The following is a 12,944-nucleotide window of genomic DNA, read 5'->3' as shown; positions in this document are numbered from 1 at the left end:
TTTCAACCCATATCTATCACATCATACAATATAGGGTACGGAGGCATAGCTAGTTGTGGTCCTGCTGATGACAGGTTCCCGCTCAGCCTCTCATTGTCTGGGGTTGATAAAATAAGTGTCGGTGAGCAGGGCAGGTGCACTGATTGATAGAAGTACTTTGAGCCTTCAGTGAGTTGCTGTAGGATAACATTTACTACAAGCACTTACAGGAAGGACTTTTGCTATCATTAACAGGGAGTCTGCACAAAAATGGCTGCTGCCGACACCGCTGCCACTGAGACATACTCGTGTCTGGAGTAGGACACGGGAAGACAGTGATATCTCCGCGCCTCAGAGCACAGTGGTGCCGCTGTACTCATTGCCTTCTGCCACTGCCCAATCCCACTGCGATCCAAACCACGAGGTGATTGTACACCCCGGGGCACACAAGGTGCGTGCAGCTGCACTTTGCTCCATCGGCTGCTCGCCCCATAGTCTCCCTAACATCGGCCAGTCAGGATTCGGGGTCACGTTCCTACCACACGTGTGTCTTCGGAGATACACGGATAGCAAAGTGCATGCAGCAGCGCTGTTCATCTTCAGCAGCCCCCGAGATCCCCACTCAAACAGCAGAGCCAACCATGACAAGTACTCACCTTGTAATTGTTCCTCACCCACGCTGAAATGGCGGCGCAGCAGTGCTAGTGCTTCTCGCGTGCATGCTCTCGGGAGGGAGGGCACACTCGAGCCGCAGAGGTAAAGGCAGAAGGGAACTTGGAAGGGCGATCGCGGGGGACCGACGTGAGACAGGGGCGCGGAAATATGACCCTGAACTGCACCGGAGCCCGGACTGACTGGGGAGGGAAGGAAAGCAGAGATGCGGACTCCTCAACAGGGAACCAAAATGGCGGCCGCAAGCTTCTGACCATTTTCGGATTCGGGGGCGTGTATTTGTTGTTTTGAGTGACGAATGACGTCACTGGCGAAAGAACAGCAAAACTTACGCCCCCATCTCTCCTCCAATGGCTGGCCTCAGTTTAGGAAGCCAGCCAATGGAGGAGAGACGGGGCAGGGAGGCGGGTTAAACAGCACACTAAGAGACATTAAATCTCCGACCCCAGACTGCGCAAGCGCAGCCTTTAGGTCCTCGACCTAAAAAGGGCTGTTATTCCTAGGAGGGATAGGGGCAAGGTCCTCTAGGATTGGCTATCCGCCCGCAGCCGAGCAAGCAGGGTCTCCATATTGTGAGTGCGAAAGGCTGGCGGATCCCAGGTGACAAAAATCCAGAAGTAGCGCTATACCTCTGTAACCACCCTAACTCCACAGTCTTCCTAACTCCACAGTCTTTGGGTAAAGTAGGAGCCTTCCCATGTAGGATGTAAATCAGTGACTTATCATAATTGATAGAATATCCGGAGTAGCGGAGAAATATTGTGAATATATGCATAATCCTATGTAAGTTGGGAACAGGACTGGCTATATTGAACAATATGCTATTCGCATAGAGTGAAACTATATCTACCCAGTTAGGGATCCATCTCCGTGCCCTGAGTGGGTCTCCTCTGAGACAGACCGCAAGGGGCTATAGACCACAGTGAAGATTAAAGGAGAAGCCTGCCGTGTACCACGTTGGAGATGAAATTGTGCAGAAGTACCCCCTATCCCGGGTATTCCTCAATACCCGGGCTAGGTGTTCTGAATATAAAAGTGGGATCCAGGAGAGGAAACTACTCCAGCACAATTAACATTTCTCACAGACCTGGTCAAATTCGATTGAATGTCACCCCACTTGTCACATACTTTTGTAAGCTACATCATTGTTTGTTTAAAAAAAGTTTTATAAATCTTTGGAAGCCTATATTTATTTGAATAGTTTTTGAGTGAGTTAGAGTTCAGTTTTGTCTTGTTGTTGAGGACTTGTATAGCTGCTAATAACTGACAATTATTGTTTGGAAATGTAGAGGAGATTGGATATAGCGCATCCTTGCACTTTCTCTCCATCAGTATACAATACTGCCAGTGTAGAATCCAGCATTGCTTGATTCAAGATCTTTATTTGTTATATTAGATGCATTTATATACTACTCCTTCTGCCATTGATATCGTCTTGCGGCACTATACCCCGTAACTTTAATTCTAGGCAATATAATGCCTTGTACTTTAAAACTTGTGTCCTTGCAGAGTGTGGGGACCTTGGAATAGTTATCGTGGCGAGATCTGCGCACCACCCATAATAGAAAACACTGATGTCCCACCTCCCCCCTGACCCTGCATTCTGATTATTTTCTTGTATGTATATTGATTTGGCCCTGTCTTTCCCCCCCCCCCCCCCCTCCCCTTCCATATACTGATTGCTGAATTTGTTGTATTGTCTTTCCTTCCCCACTTGAATTGGTACTTCGTGTAACATATCTCTTTGCCTTGCTTGTTTATATGTTTATATTTCAATTAAAAGATTTTAAAAAAAAATAATAAACTTGTGCCCTAAAGAGCCAGGTGTCTTTGGTGATAATGATGGAAGGTAATGTTGGTAGATACCATTGTCTCTGCTGCTCAAGACCATGACCGTGTTTGGTTCCCCACAAACAGCAAAGTGAATACCAGTATAGCCTAAATGCAATTAACCGCCATGTCATGGGTGGGCTGTATCATACTTGTCCTTCCTTGTCTGATGACCCCTATTTGCCACATGTGAGATGCCACAACACTTTATACACCATTAGTTGTATGTGTTATGCTGAGAAATAGTTTGAGCTACTTAGGACACTTCTCAGATACAGAGCCATTAATGACTTGGAAAAAGTATCCCTTTACCAGATCTAGACTCGTCGCAAGTGCAACACTCGATTGCTGTGCAATGCTTATTGTTCTGAAACAACTACCTCCAGCTGCAAGGGGATCACAACATTGCTGAGAAGGAATACAGACCAGATAAACATATTGCCCGTGACTTGTTCTAATCCTCAACCCATTTTGGACTTGTCTGTCCTAGCACCCATAGAAATCAGGCCAAATGGAAAAGTTACAGCTCCTCCTAATTGGAGGAAGATTTTTATTTTAAAGGGAGCACACCCATGCTTGCTAGTCTTCCCTCTGGTATTTCCAAGGTGGAAAAAATACTGGCTGCCTCCAGTCAGCAATGCATGTTCCTGTCCCAACTAATACAAAACTGCTCTCGAGTATAGTGCAGACATTTGATATGGACTATCTTTTCACTTTAACTGTCTCCTTTTAATGATGAGGGAATAAGCCTTTAAACCTAGAGAATAATTTCTGCTGAGAGAGAGCAGGCGAGAAGGAGCTGGGCAGCTCAGGATGGAGATAGGACCCCTGGAGGCAGAAAACCTGCATTAGGCTCAGTAGACCACAGATCCCATGGATGTCAAAGAGAGAATTGCAAAGTCACTTAGAGATTCTTGTAGCACAACTGGCTAGAGTCACAGATGCTCCTTGGGCTAATGTCTGGTTGGAGACACTTATGCTGGCCTGCATTTGTGTTTATCGTCATTGTCCCTAACCGACCCATACTGTCATAGTATCTGTATCTGTCATATCAGGCCAAAGGCATTCAGGTAATTTTACCTTTCAGCCCTGCAGTTTGCCTTATATCCTTTTGGCTGCTGCTATTTTTGCAGGTACAGAAGAGTTGTAATTATCTGTCTCACTGGAAATGTTGCAGAAGTGGTACTCGTATGTATCTGACTAGTAGGGTCCCACTGTTTCTATCGGACTAGTAGTGTTGCAGTGTTTGAACTCTAACTAATCTGACTGGTAGGGTTCCAGAGTTTTAACTGGTAGTTGGGCTCTAACCTTAAAGTCTAGTTGTAGGTTGGCACTAGTGAAGCTGATGAGTTCTTCCAGCTCTGCGGGTGCCCCCTCCATTGAAAATCATTGGCAGTGACTAGCTGGCCCTTTTTGAGACATGGTTACCTAAAACTGTGCAGCCGCAGGGGGTGTAACTCTGGGTGCCGACCCATTGTTGCATCGGCCTCCTTTAAAAAACTGAGAGACCTTTATCTGCTCCCAATTGAACTGTGCTATAACTGAGCAAAGGCTAGCACTTTCCTTGTAGTGCCCTGGAATGAAAATGTAAGTTTTGGCACCTTAACATTCACTAGTCATTTTTATTACAGTGTGGCTCTTGTTTGTGGCTGAATGAATTGTAAGCATTTTATGAAAACTCAGCCACAAGGTATCAAACACACTGAGTTGTCCGGTTGTCCCCAAAAGAGCGATCCCATTGAAACTTGCTATAGTGTATTCTATTGTCTAGCACCTCTGTAGTGCATAACGAGATGTAAAAGCTAAAAAAATGTTGAGAGTTGTTTCACTGCTCCATAATAGACTAGAACCTCTTGGTTTTCCATTTACATATCTACTGTGTCATTTTGTGTCTGAGTTTAAACCCTGTAGACTCCTTGAAAAGGCCTCCCTGCTCAACTTTCCTGTGTCTGAAAAATGACGTACCAGCAATAAACTTTGTTACCCAATTGAAATGCACGCGTGTTGCTGGCTCTATGACTCCCATGGAAAATTACATTTTCACACAGAATGCTCCTCAGTGACCACTGTTTGCTACGAGGCCCCTACAAAAGAACTCGCTGGGTGATCCACTTGTCCTTCTGGTTAGATTCAACCCATTAGTACACAATGTCCAATCGTGCCCTTTCGTCCCCATCATACAACCCCCCTATACTACCTTCTCTGCACCTTCAGGCTGTTTCACTGCAGCAGTCAAACCTATCTCGGTGTCCATCGCTTTTACCTTATTTTCTCTTATACAGCTCTTGTATTGATATAAACTTGTCTTATGTGCGGTAAGTTGACTGCATTTCAGTATTAGTACAGCAATCGGTAGTCTTTCCTGAAGCCAAAACAAAAGACTGGTGAAAAAAGCAATGTGCAATATGCTCGACTTAACACAAGACAAATAGAGTGCAAAACATGTGAGCTGAATATTAGCTGAAAACTGATGGTTACAGAGAAGTAAAATTGTGCTTTCTATCCTTAGTCCTGTCTATCCATCTCCTCTTCATACCATCCCCTGTCAAGGATCCTTTCCTTGTTGTCCTGATTTCTTTTTATTATTCTCTCCCTTATCCAGGAGGAAGCTGCCAGGGAATTCCAGGATAAACACAACCAAGAAACTGCAAAACTGAAGGGCATGGACCTCACTCAGTAAGATCACATTTAAGCACTTGACCCCTTTTGAATTGTTAATTGTGAATTTTTAGATTAGATACGTTAACATTGGTCTTACCAAAAAAACTATTGAGATATGTTTTAAAGCAACATGGTATCCATTGAGGGTTACTCCCTTTATTGAAAAACGTATGGAAAAGTGTGGAATACGACCGACTCGCTGTATGATATTTCTGATCATGCAATTTAAATGCAGTAGGTATATGACTGCTCCTTCTACTACCGACTTTTTAAATTTGTTTTGTCACTTAATGTTTATCTGATATGTAGAAACACTGATGTGCTGTTGAAATAATCAACCAGTTCTAACTTTAATAGAATGTTATGAAAATAAACAGGTGGCAGATGTGGTTTGCACCTAACGGGCAGAATTTCATCCTTCCAAGAAAAGATAACCAGCATGGTGGCTCCAGTTGTTGAATTGAACACTTTATTAAAAAAGATTCAAAGGCTACGAAATACACTAGTAGTGCCCAGGCCACAGACAGAAGAAAGTATGGAACAAAAAATATAAGAGACATAGATAAGGATCGCCTAAGACTGGTAAATCCCAGTAAACCTTGCAAGTATATGCATTTCTGCCTCTTATAGTGTAAAGAAAAGAGCAAGAATCTGGTGGAGCAAAATATGGGCAGCCAAGCCCGGCATATTTCCTGAAAATTTGTTAGAGAAGAGATCAGATACAACAAAGCTACGATGCTCTTTTACAAATATTATCTTAAGAAACAAAAGTGTAAAGTTTTTTAAGTGCCACAGGTGACAAAATAGGGTGCTGGTTGCTGCCCTCACACTCCAGCATGTATGAATGTACAATCTACTGGTGCCAACTCTTTTCTTACAAATATAAAGGCCGGCCTCTTCCAGTACAATATCAGATTAACTTCTGCAATACACTTTTCTACGGAGAGGTAGCTCTTTCTGGTTCATACCAATGTGCCTGGGTAAGAATGACACAGAAAATAGTTGTATATTGTGCCTTCGATATTTGAAACACCTCAAGAAAAGTGTCCTACACAAATCACATTACAACTAGTCGAGAGGCAATCATTATCCTACAATACTAGGTGTTTTGCATAAATGAGAGCAAGTAGTCACTGGTTAAGCTGCCTGTTTGCAGGCGAGTTCTTACATGGTGAGAGGTAGGGATGATCTTTGCTCATCAGTTCTTTGGAATTGTTCACGAGCGCTGTAGGTGTAGGTTAACTGATACACTGCTAACCAGTACTGAGCATTGGCTGAGCCTATAGGTCTGGCTGTAATGGGTGAACACATGCAATGTTTGCAGATTAGAGTGAAACACGTAGGAGGGAGCTAGCAAGAGCAGAGAGAGGGAGATAGTTGTAAAGTAGTCCCTGTTATACTTCAGTGCTAACACTCGAGAGGAGGGGAAAGGATACACTCAGTCAATACCATTGATGAATACTCCACAAGTGTGAGCCAAGACTGTTACACAAAGTCTCAAGCCAATGACTGAGAGAGGCGGGGCAAAGAAGGCCAATAGCTGAAAGGGATAGACCCCAGCACTTATAAAGTCATTTGTAGTGCACCGACTTGACAATCAGTACAGTTCACCAAGCACTACTGCTTTGTCTCAGAGTAATAGACTTGGGCCACATTGTCAGATTTCTTACCGCCCGCTCACCTCTGCCCTTAAGGAAGTGTGTTGTTTTTTTCCCTTTGATATGTATGTTCATTTCCTTCCCTCTGCGTCCTAAGCGTCCGTGGCTGCGTGAAAATCTGTCATATTACACCAGAGCATGTGGCTTCTTCTATGAATACCTTATTTCCCTTATCTGATACTTTATATCCAGTGAAGCCCTAAGATGCCCTTAGTTGTGCAGCATCATGTGGCACTAGTGAAAAAAAAGTATGAATATAGTGTATCAATGGGAAGGAGTTCTCATAAGACCTCTGTACTAAGCAACATTGCAGAAAGTAAGTTGATCCATGGTTTCTCTAGGGTTGTCTTGTGAACCTCGACCCCTGATTCGGTCGTAATTTTTACAGTTTTGCACTAGTGTTACATAAGTGCCTATGCAGACATAGACCCAGTGACAACCTACATGTATTTGTTATTGTCCGCTGTAAGACATTGGGACCGCATTTCTTTAATCTGTGATTTGGGATTCCGCTCAGTTCAGAAAGGCAACAAGGTGTTGTTCTCTCTTGGTAAAAAAAAGAATAAGACACACAATTATTTATTTTTCATTAGCTCTTCAGGGTACAATTAGGTATTCTCACAATGACTGCAGCAGTAATTGGCCCTCATTATATTGAAAAAATACATATGTTGGTGTTGGTCCATTCTGCTAAATATTGAAACAGACTCTTTCGCAAGAGATATCTAAGTTGGTATTATAAGCGAAAGGTAGAGGTACAGGCAGGTCGTGCAAAAAAAAAAAAAAAAAAACTGACATTGAAAGAAATATCTAGGTTAGTAGTAGAGGCGAAATTTAGAGATTCAGGTAGGCCGCATAATGATCCGATGTACCTGTTAATACTCGCATGTAACCATCCACTTAAGTAACAAAGGTTCGTATTTGAGGCTTACTTTGTTTATGCGAAGAAACCACTCTGGCATTGCTCAGCAGCCGGAGCAGAGTTCAGTGATTACCCTTTGATGAAACTAATACTCTTTGTGTATTTTTTTCTTTCTTTTATTCAGTGATTTGCAAGTAACGGGTTAATCGTATCTTGGATAGAAAATGTTATGATAAGGAGCACATTTATTAACTGCCAAAGAATAAAGAAACAATACAAAGAGTTGCTTTTTAGGTCAAATCTTTTTTTAAAGTTTAGGAAGAAGGTATCGAAGGAAAGAAACAGCTTTTCAGAGTTCTAAATGTGTGGGAATTACATCAAATATCATTCTATTAGGAGCATAGTTTGAATACCTATAACCTTAGTACCCCCTTGAGAATGGATAGTGTTAATTTTAGGTAGGTTTGTTATATTTTCCCGGTTATCAGCACATTGTTTTTCACTTTATATCTTGATTGTGCAGGATTACAGTACATATTGAAAGCTACTTTTTTTTTTACCAGTGATTAATATAACACTTGGATGCACTTACACACCAGTAGTGTGTAGTTTTTGTGTAACTGTTACACACACAGCAAGTGGAGCATGAGCAGCAACAATGCAGCTTCCCTCACAAAATGAGGAGGTGAAACAGGGAACAGCAGTGGAAGTCAGTTAGTAACATTGTTGTGTATGCGCAAATACATCACCCACGTCACAACATGTATGGGTTGGCTGCACGCCTCCATAACACAAAGACAACGTGTATAGTGTAAGCGATGGCAATATGACCTTTCACTGAGCCATGTGTAGTAGCAGGGCACACTTTCCGTATACACAAAGCAGCTATAAGTTATTTACAGCCGACTCACTACCAATACATTGGTTAGTGACAGTGCAAGCATCCTTCACACATAAGCAGTATAAACACTACACATTTACACCCCATGCAGTGTGTACATCTGGAGATCAGACTTCCCCCACATAAAGTACTACGTTACCATCTGCAAGAACAGTGTAGACCTCCTCACACACACCATAGGTACAGTGCATGTAGTAGCGGTGTGCTAGCCCCAAACCACTGACCGCCACCACCCCCTGCACGTGGAAGGTAGGCACTTGTCACACATACATCACAGGGTGTATAGTTTTACCTTCCCTCCCATGCAACCAGGTTGGTTTTGGCAGCACAAGCTGCATGCTTCCCTCGCCCCGCACAGCCACCAGCAGTGCCAGCTTTGCTTGTTCAGCTGTGGCACTGGCATTGGCCGTCTCGTCTATAAGGAACGTTGCTGTTTGAAGGTGGCGATTGCTCGAGTGCGAGTGCCGCAAGTTGCTCTCTTGGAGTGTAGAGGCAAACTCCCTGCTCTCCCACTCAGTATTTATCTTTCTGTTTTTAGGTATATGATCCGAGGCGAGGATGAGGAGTGGAATGATGTGCTGAAGAAAGCCGGTCAGAATACATCTATTATCAGCGTAAAAAGGTAAAAAAAAGAACAACCATTGGCAAAACCAATAAGCCTTGCCTTTGTGACTTATTGACGTCGTCAACATTTTTTAGCCATGCTACCCAGCATCTGTTATGAGAGTGAATAGACCACAAAGCAACAGAAGATGGTGTGCTTGCGGGGACTTGAAAGCAACAAGGGGCTTGGGGTAAAGCAACACAGTGGGCATGGGTGGAGGAAGCAGTGGGCAGAAGTGCATGGATGAGTGCAAGATGGAGGAGAGCAGGGAGAAGCATTCGGGCAACAGAGCGCAACAGGGTGAGAGATGTATACAAGGGAGACGGCTCAAAAACAGACACACTCTAATGGAGTGCTTCACACAATAGGAAAAATGTAGTACTTGAAAAGCAAGCAATGATGCTAGCCGATCATTGAGATTGTAAAGACGCAATGCTCCATGGGAGGCACAAACGCATGATTGACAGGCTAAGACATAAATGAGAAGCAGATAAATACTAGTGATAAGGAAAGCAGCCAGTGGTAAACAATGGGCGGCCTTCAGTTCCTCTGTTTTTGGTAAGTCACAGTATGCCTTGCAACAGCCATGTGCGCGAAAAAGACCAAAACAAAAAAAACCGGTTTGGGCTCTCAAGCTTGAATGTCATACTGTAGCACAGAGCCTCAGTGCCTTTTTCAGATATCTACTTGTAGTTTGCAGATTCAGATCCAAGTAAGGCCCACTCAGACATTCATCCTTCAGAGGTCTATAACGTTACTACACTTGAAACGAGTTCACTGCCTACTAGTAAAGCTTAAAGAAATGACTCTTGTGTTTTATTTAAATTGTGTATATCATACATGTCCATATCCATGGGTATATCCCTAACAGGTTCCTCTATTTAGTACCAAATTCATCTGCTAAATAGACCACTGTTTTACAGAAATAAATTTCACCAAAAAATAGTGTCTCAGCGAAGGTGTCAAATGTTTTAGTATGTTTATAGGTGCCATGGTCTTTGTCTTGAATCGGTGGACATTACCATTGAGCGTTTCTAGTTGCAGGTGTGTGGTCTTTGTTGCCCTTAATCTATGGCTCATAATCTCTCAGAATGATGCTGTTGATAACAAGAAAAGAAAATGGACTATATCTTTTGTATTGCGTGGTATTTACTATTTGCCTGAAAAAGCAGTTTGTGGAAGGTTGTTTCACTTGTTTATTATACTCCTCTTTAATGGCACACCTCTTGCTCTTTTCAGCGACAAAAAGAGAAAATTTGAAAAATTTGAAAAAGACGGATCCAAGCAACAGAAGAAGTTCAAAAAGAATAAAGATAGGAAACAGAAACATGGAAAGTGATTAATGTAGTCAACGGACTTCAGTAAAAAACTAGGAACTTGTGTATAAGGACTTTTTTTACGCTGTCAGAGGGATATTTTTCTGCCTTGTACAGATAAAGGAAAATAATTCAGTTGATTTTATTTTACAGATGTTGCGATTGGATAAGTTGTATCGATTAACTGTGTCGAAGAAACCTAGAGCTTGATGTGCCTGATTTAACATCACACGGGACTGGACTTTCTACTAGCTTCGACCTCAAAGTATAAAATATTTTATGTCACAATCTGGACTTCTGTTAATTATTGTGCCATATTTATCTACGCTTGGAGATCCATTTTTTTTTTAACACTGTACAAGTGTATGGAAAAGATGACTAACTTAGACAATAGTTTCTCCCTCTTAGTAAGTTCACCACACATGCCCCATTTCAACGGGTACAAAAAAGGCATGTATCGAGGCTGTACAAATGATCGCAATGTTTCGTAAGCTGAAGTACATCAAGCCTGTTGAAAGGTTCTTCACACTCGTGGTAACTCAACCAGTAAGGGGTTGTACTAGTGGGGATACCAGACATTGATACTTATGCTTGCATGACAGCAATACCTGTCGCTATGCTCGAGGAAGTTTCTATTTCCAGGCTTTGCTGTTGGTTGGCTGGCACTGCACCATCAACACATTTTCCCCAGTGCCCATCCGTTCTCTGATTCTGGGTAGGAGAGGAGGACCTGGTACTCAAAGGCCCTGTAGATTGGCTACACCTCTCCTGTTAATCTACAATTGAGATGGACCTTCTCTCCCAACCTGAAAACCTTAGCTCTGCATGCATAGTGACTGAAGGGCATGTCGGAGGCACACCCTTGAAGGATGAACGCTCGGAGGATATGGCTGTCCTAGTCCATAGGTATTCTGCTACTTAATCTGCCTACATCTACAGTTTCAAAGTGCTTTTCTTTTGGTGTTCCTGCTGAAGACCTAAAGTGCTTTTGAGTAGACTATCTTGTGTTCTGTATTTTTTCAAAGGAAAGGCTCAGTCAGGGCATGGTGGATGGCTTAATATCTTTGAACCTTTCTATTCTAACCCTTCACCATCCACCATCCAAAATGTTCTTAGGATCTTTGTGTTTTAACATTTTTGATAGGACTTTCTTTGGTAGCCCATGCATTCATATAGTACAAACCACTTTCTGTTCAAAACAGCGTTTTGGTTGCCATATCTGCTGCCTACAGGGTGAGTTAGTATGCATCCTACGTTCAGCACGTACTTGGGTGATAGGGTAGTGTGCGTCAGGCAGTCTTGTACTGAAAGGTTGCATCAGACATTCTGTTGTCACAAATAGGTGTACTGCTGTTGCTGTTCCTCTTCACCCTTACAGGCTGGAGGAACACTCACCCCATTTTGACCCTTGCACTGTCCACTCTCTATGCAGAAGGCACCAAAGAAAATACTGTGGTGGCATGCTGTGCAAAATAAGGATGCCTTGAGTTGTGGCCCAGAGAAATAACCAGTAGCTGAAATTAAATCAAGCATTCCATCCATCACTTTTTGCATACTTTTAAAAACAAAGTAGCAATTAGCAGAACTGACATCATACGCGAAACCTTTGATGTCTCCAAGACTCGAAAAAAATACCACCTAACACCTGTTTTAGAATAAACGTTCAAATGCAGTCTGATGCATGGAGATATTTCAAAAGTTGGTGAATCTATGGAAAGGTAGAGGTTCCATCAAGACAAAAAATCATGTTACGGGTGGGTTACTTCTCTAATTATGGTAAACTGATTTTGGAAAGCTGGCAGAGTCCCTGTGTTTGGCCTTACATCAGTGTTATTGAAGTGGTTGGTGAAATTAAATTACATTTATAAAGAGTGATGGCTACCCTGAGGCCTCCCAGAGCTGCGGACGGGACACAGAAGGACAATAGAGATAAGTAAAATACAGTTCTTAAAAAGGTGCATTTTTAGAAGTTAATGAAATGCTAGCCGGTTGGATTCCTTACAGAGAAGTAGAGGAAGGGCGTTCCATTGGGTGGCGGCTTGTGAGAAAAAGAGCGCCTGCCGAATCTGGCTCTACTTTTTCTAAGGGTTAAGGCCAGAAAAGAAGACGTTGAGCAATAACATTTACACATTGTAACTCATCACTCACCAACCCTTCTCACAAGCAACTACTCTTCACTTCTTGGGACTGAACGCACCCTCCTGTTCTGCAAGCATCAAAAAGCACACCTCTCCAGTCTGTTTCTGACTCTTGATTGTGGATGTCCAACTAATTCCCACTCCATTCGTTTCTTCCTTAACCCCATGCCACGATCTTCCCGACCTGGCGCCTTTTCCATTCTTTGTACTTCTCCTTGTTCATACTTTGATGCTCTATCTATTTCCCTCTCCCACTACCTGCAAGTTCTACTTCTTCTGGGCTCTCTTTCTGCACACTTCTTTGTTTCCTTGAAGTCCTCCTG

General features: G+C 42.8%; 1 protein-coding gene across 2 annotated transcripts in view; it reads left to right on the top strand.

Moving 5' to 3' along the window:
- NAT10 (N-acetyltransferase 10) overlaps positions 1-10,771 on the top strand; it is a 150,000-nt gene extending 139,229 nt beyond the window's left edge. For both annotated transcript variants that reach the window (XM_078684254.1, XM_078684253.1), the window contains 3 exons: positions 5,084-5,157; positions 9,102-9,185; positions 10,407-10,771. In XM_078684254.1, coding sequence (XP_078540380.1) covers positions 5,084-5,157; positions 9,102-9,185; positions 10,407-10,506 — 258 coding nt within the window. In that variant the 3' untranslated portion in view covers positions 10,507-10,771. The remainder of the gene's footprint in view (positions 1-5,083; positions 5,158-9,101; positions 9,186-10,406) is intronic.
- Positions 10,772-12,944: the final 2,173 nt, after the last annotated feature.

This window comes from Lissotriton helveticus, chromosome 3_2 (genome assembly GCF_964261635.1).
Source record: "Lissotriton helveticus chromosome 3_2, aLisHel1.1, whole genome shotgun sequence".
NCBI lineage: Eukaryota > Metazoa > Chordata > Amphibia > Caudata > Salamandridae > Lissotriton > Lissotriton helveticus.
Note: the sequence above shows the minus strand (reverse complement) of the source record. Positions and strands in the feature narration are given on the sequence as shown.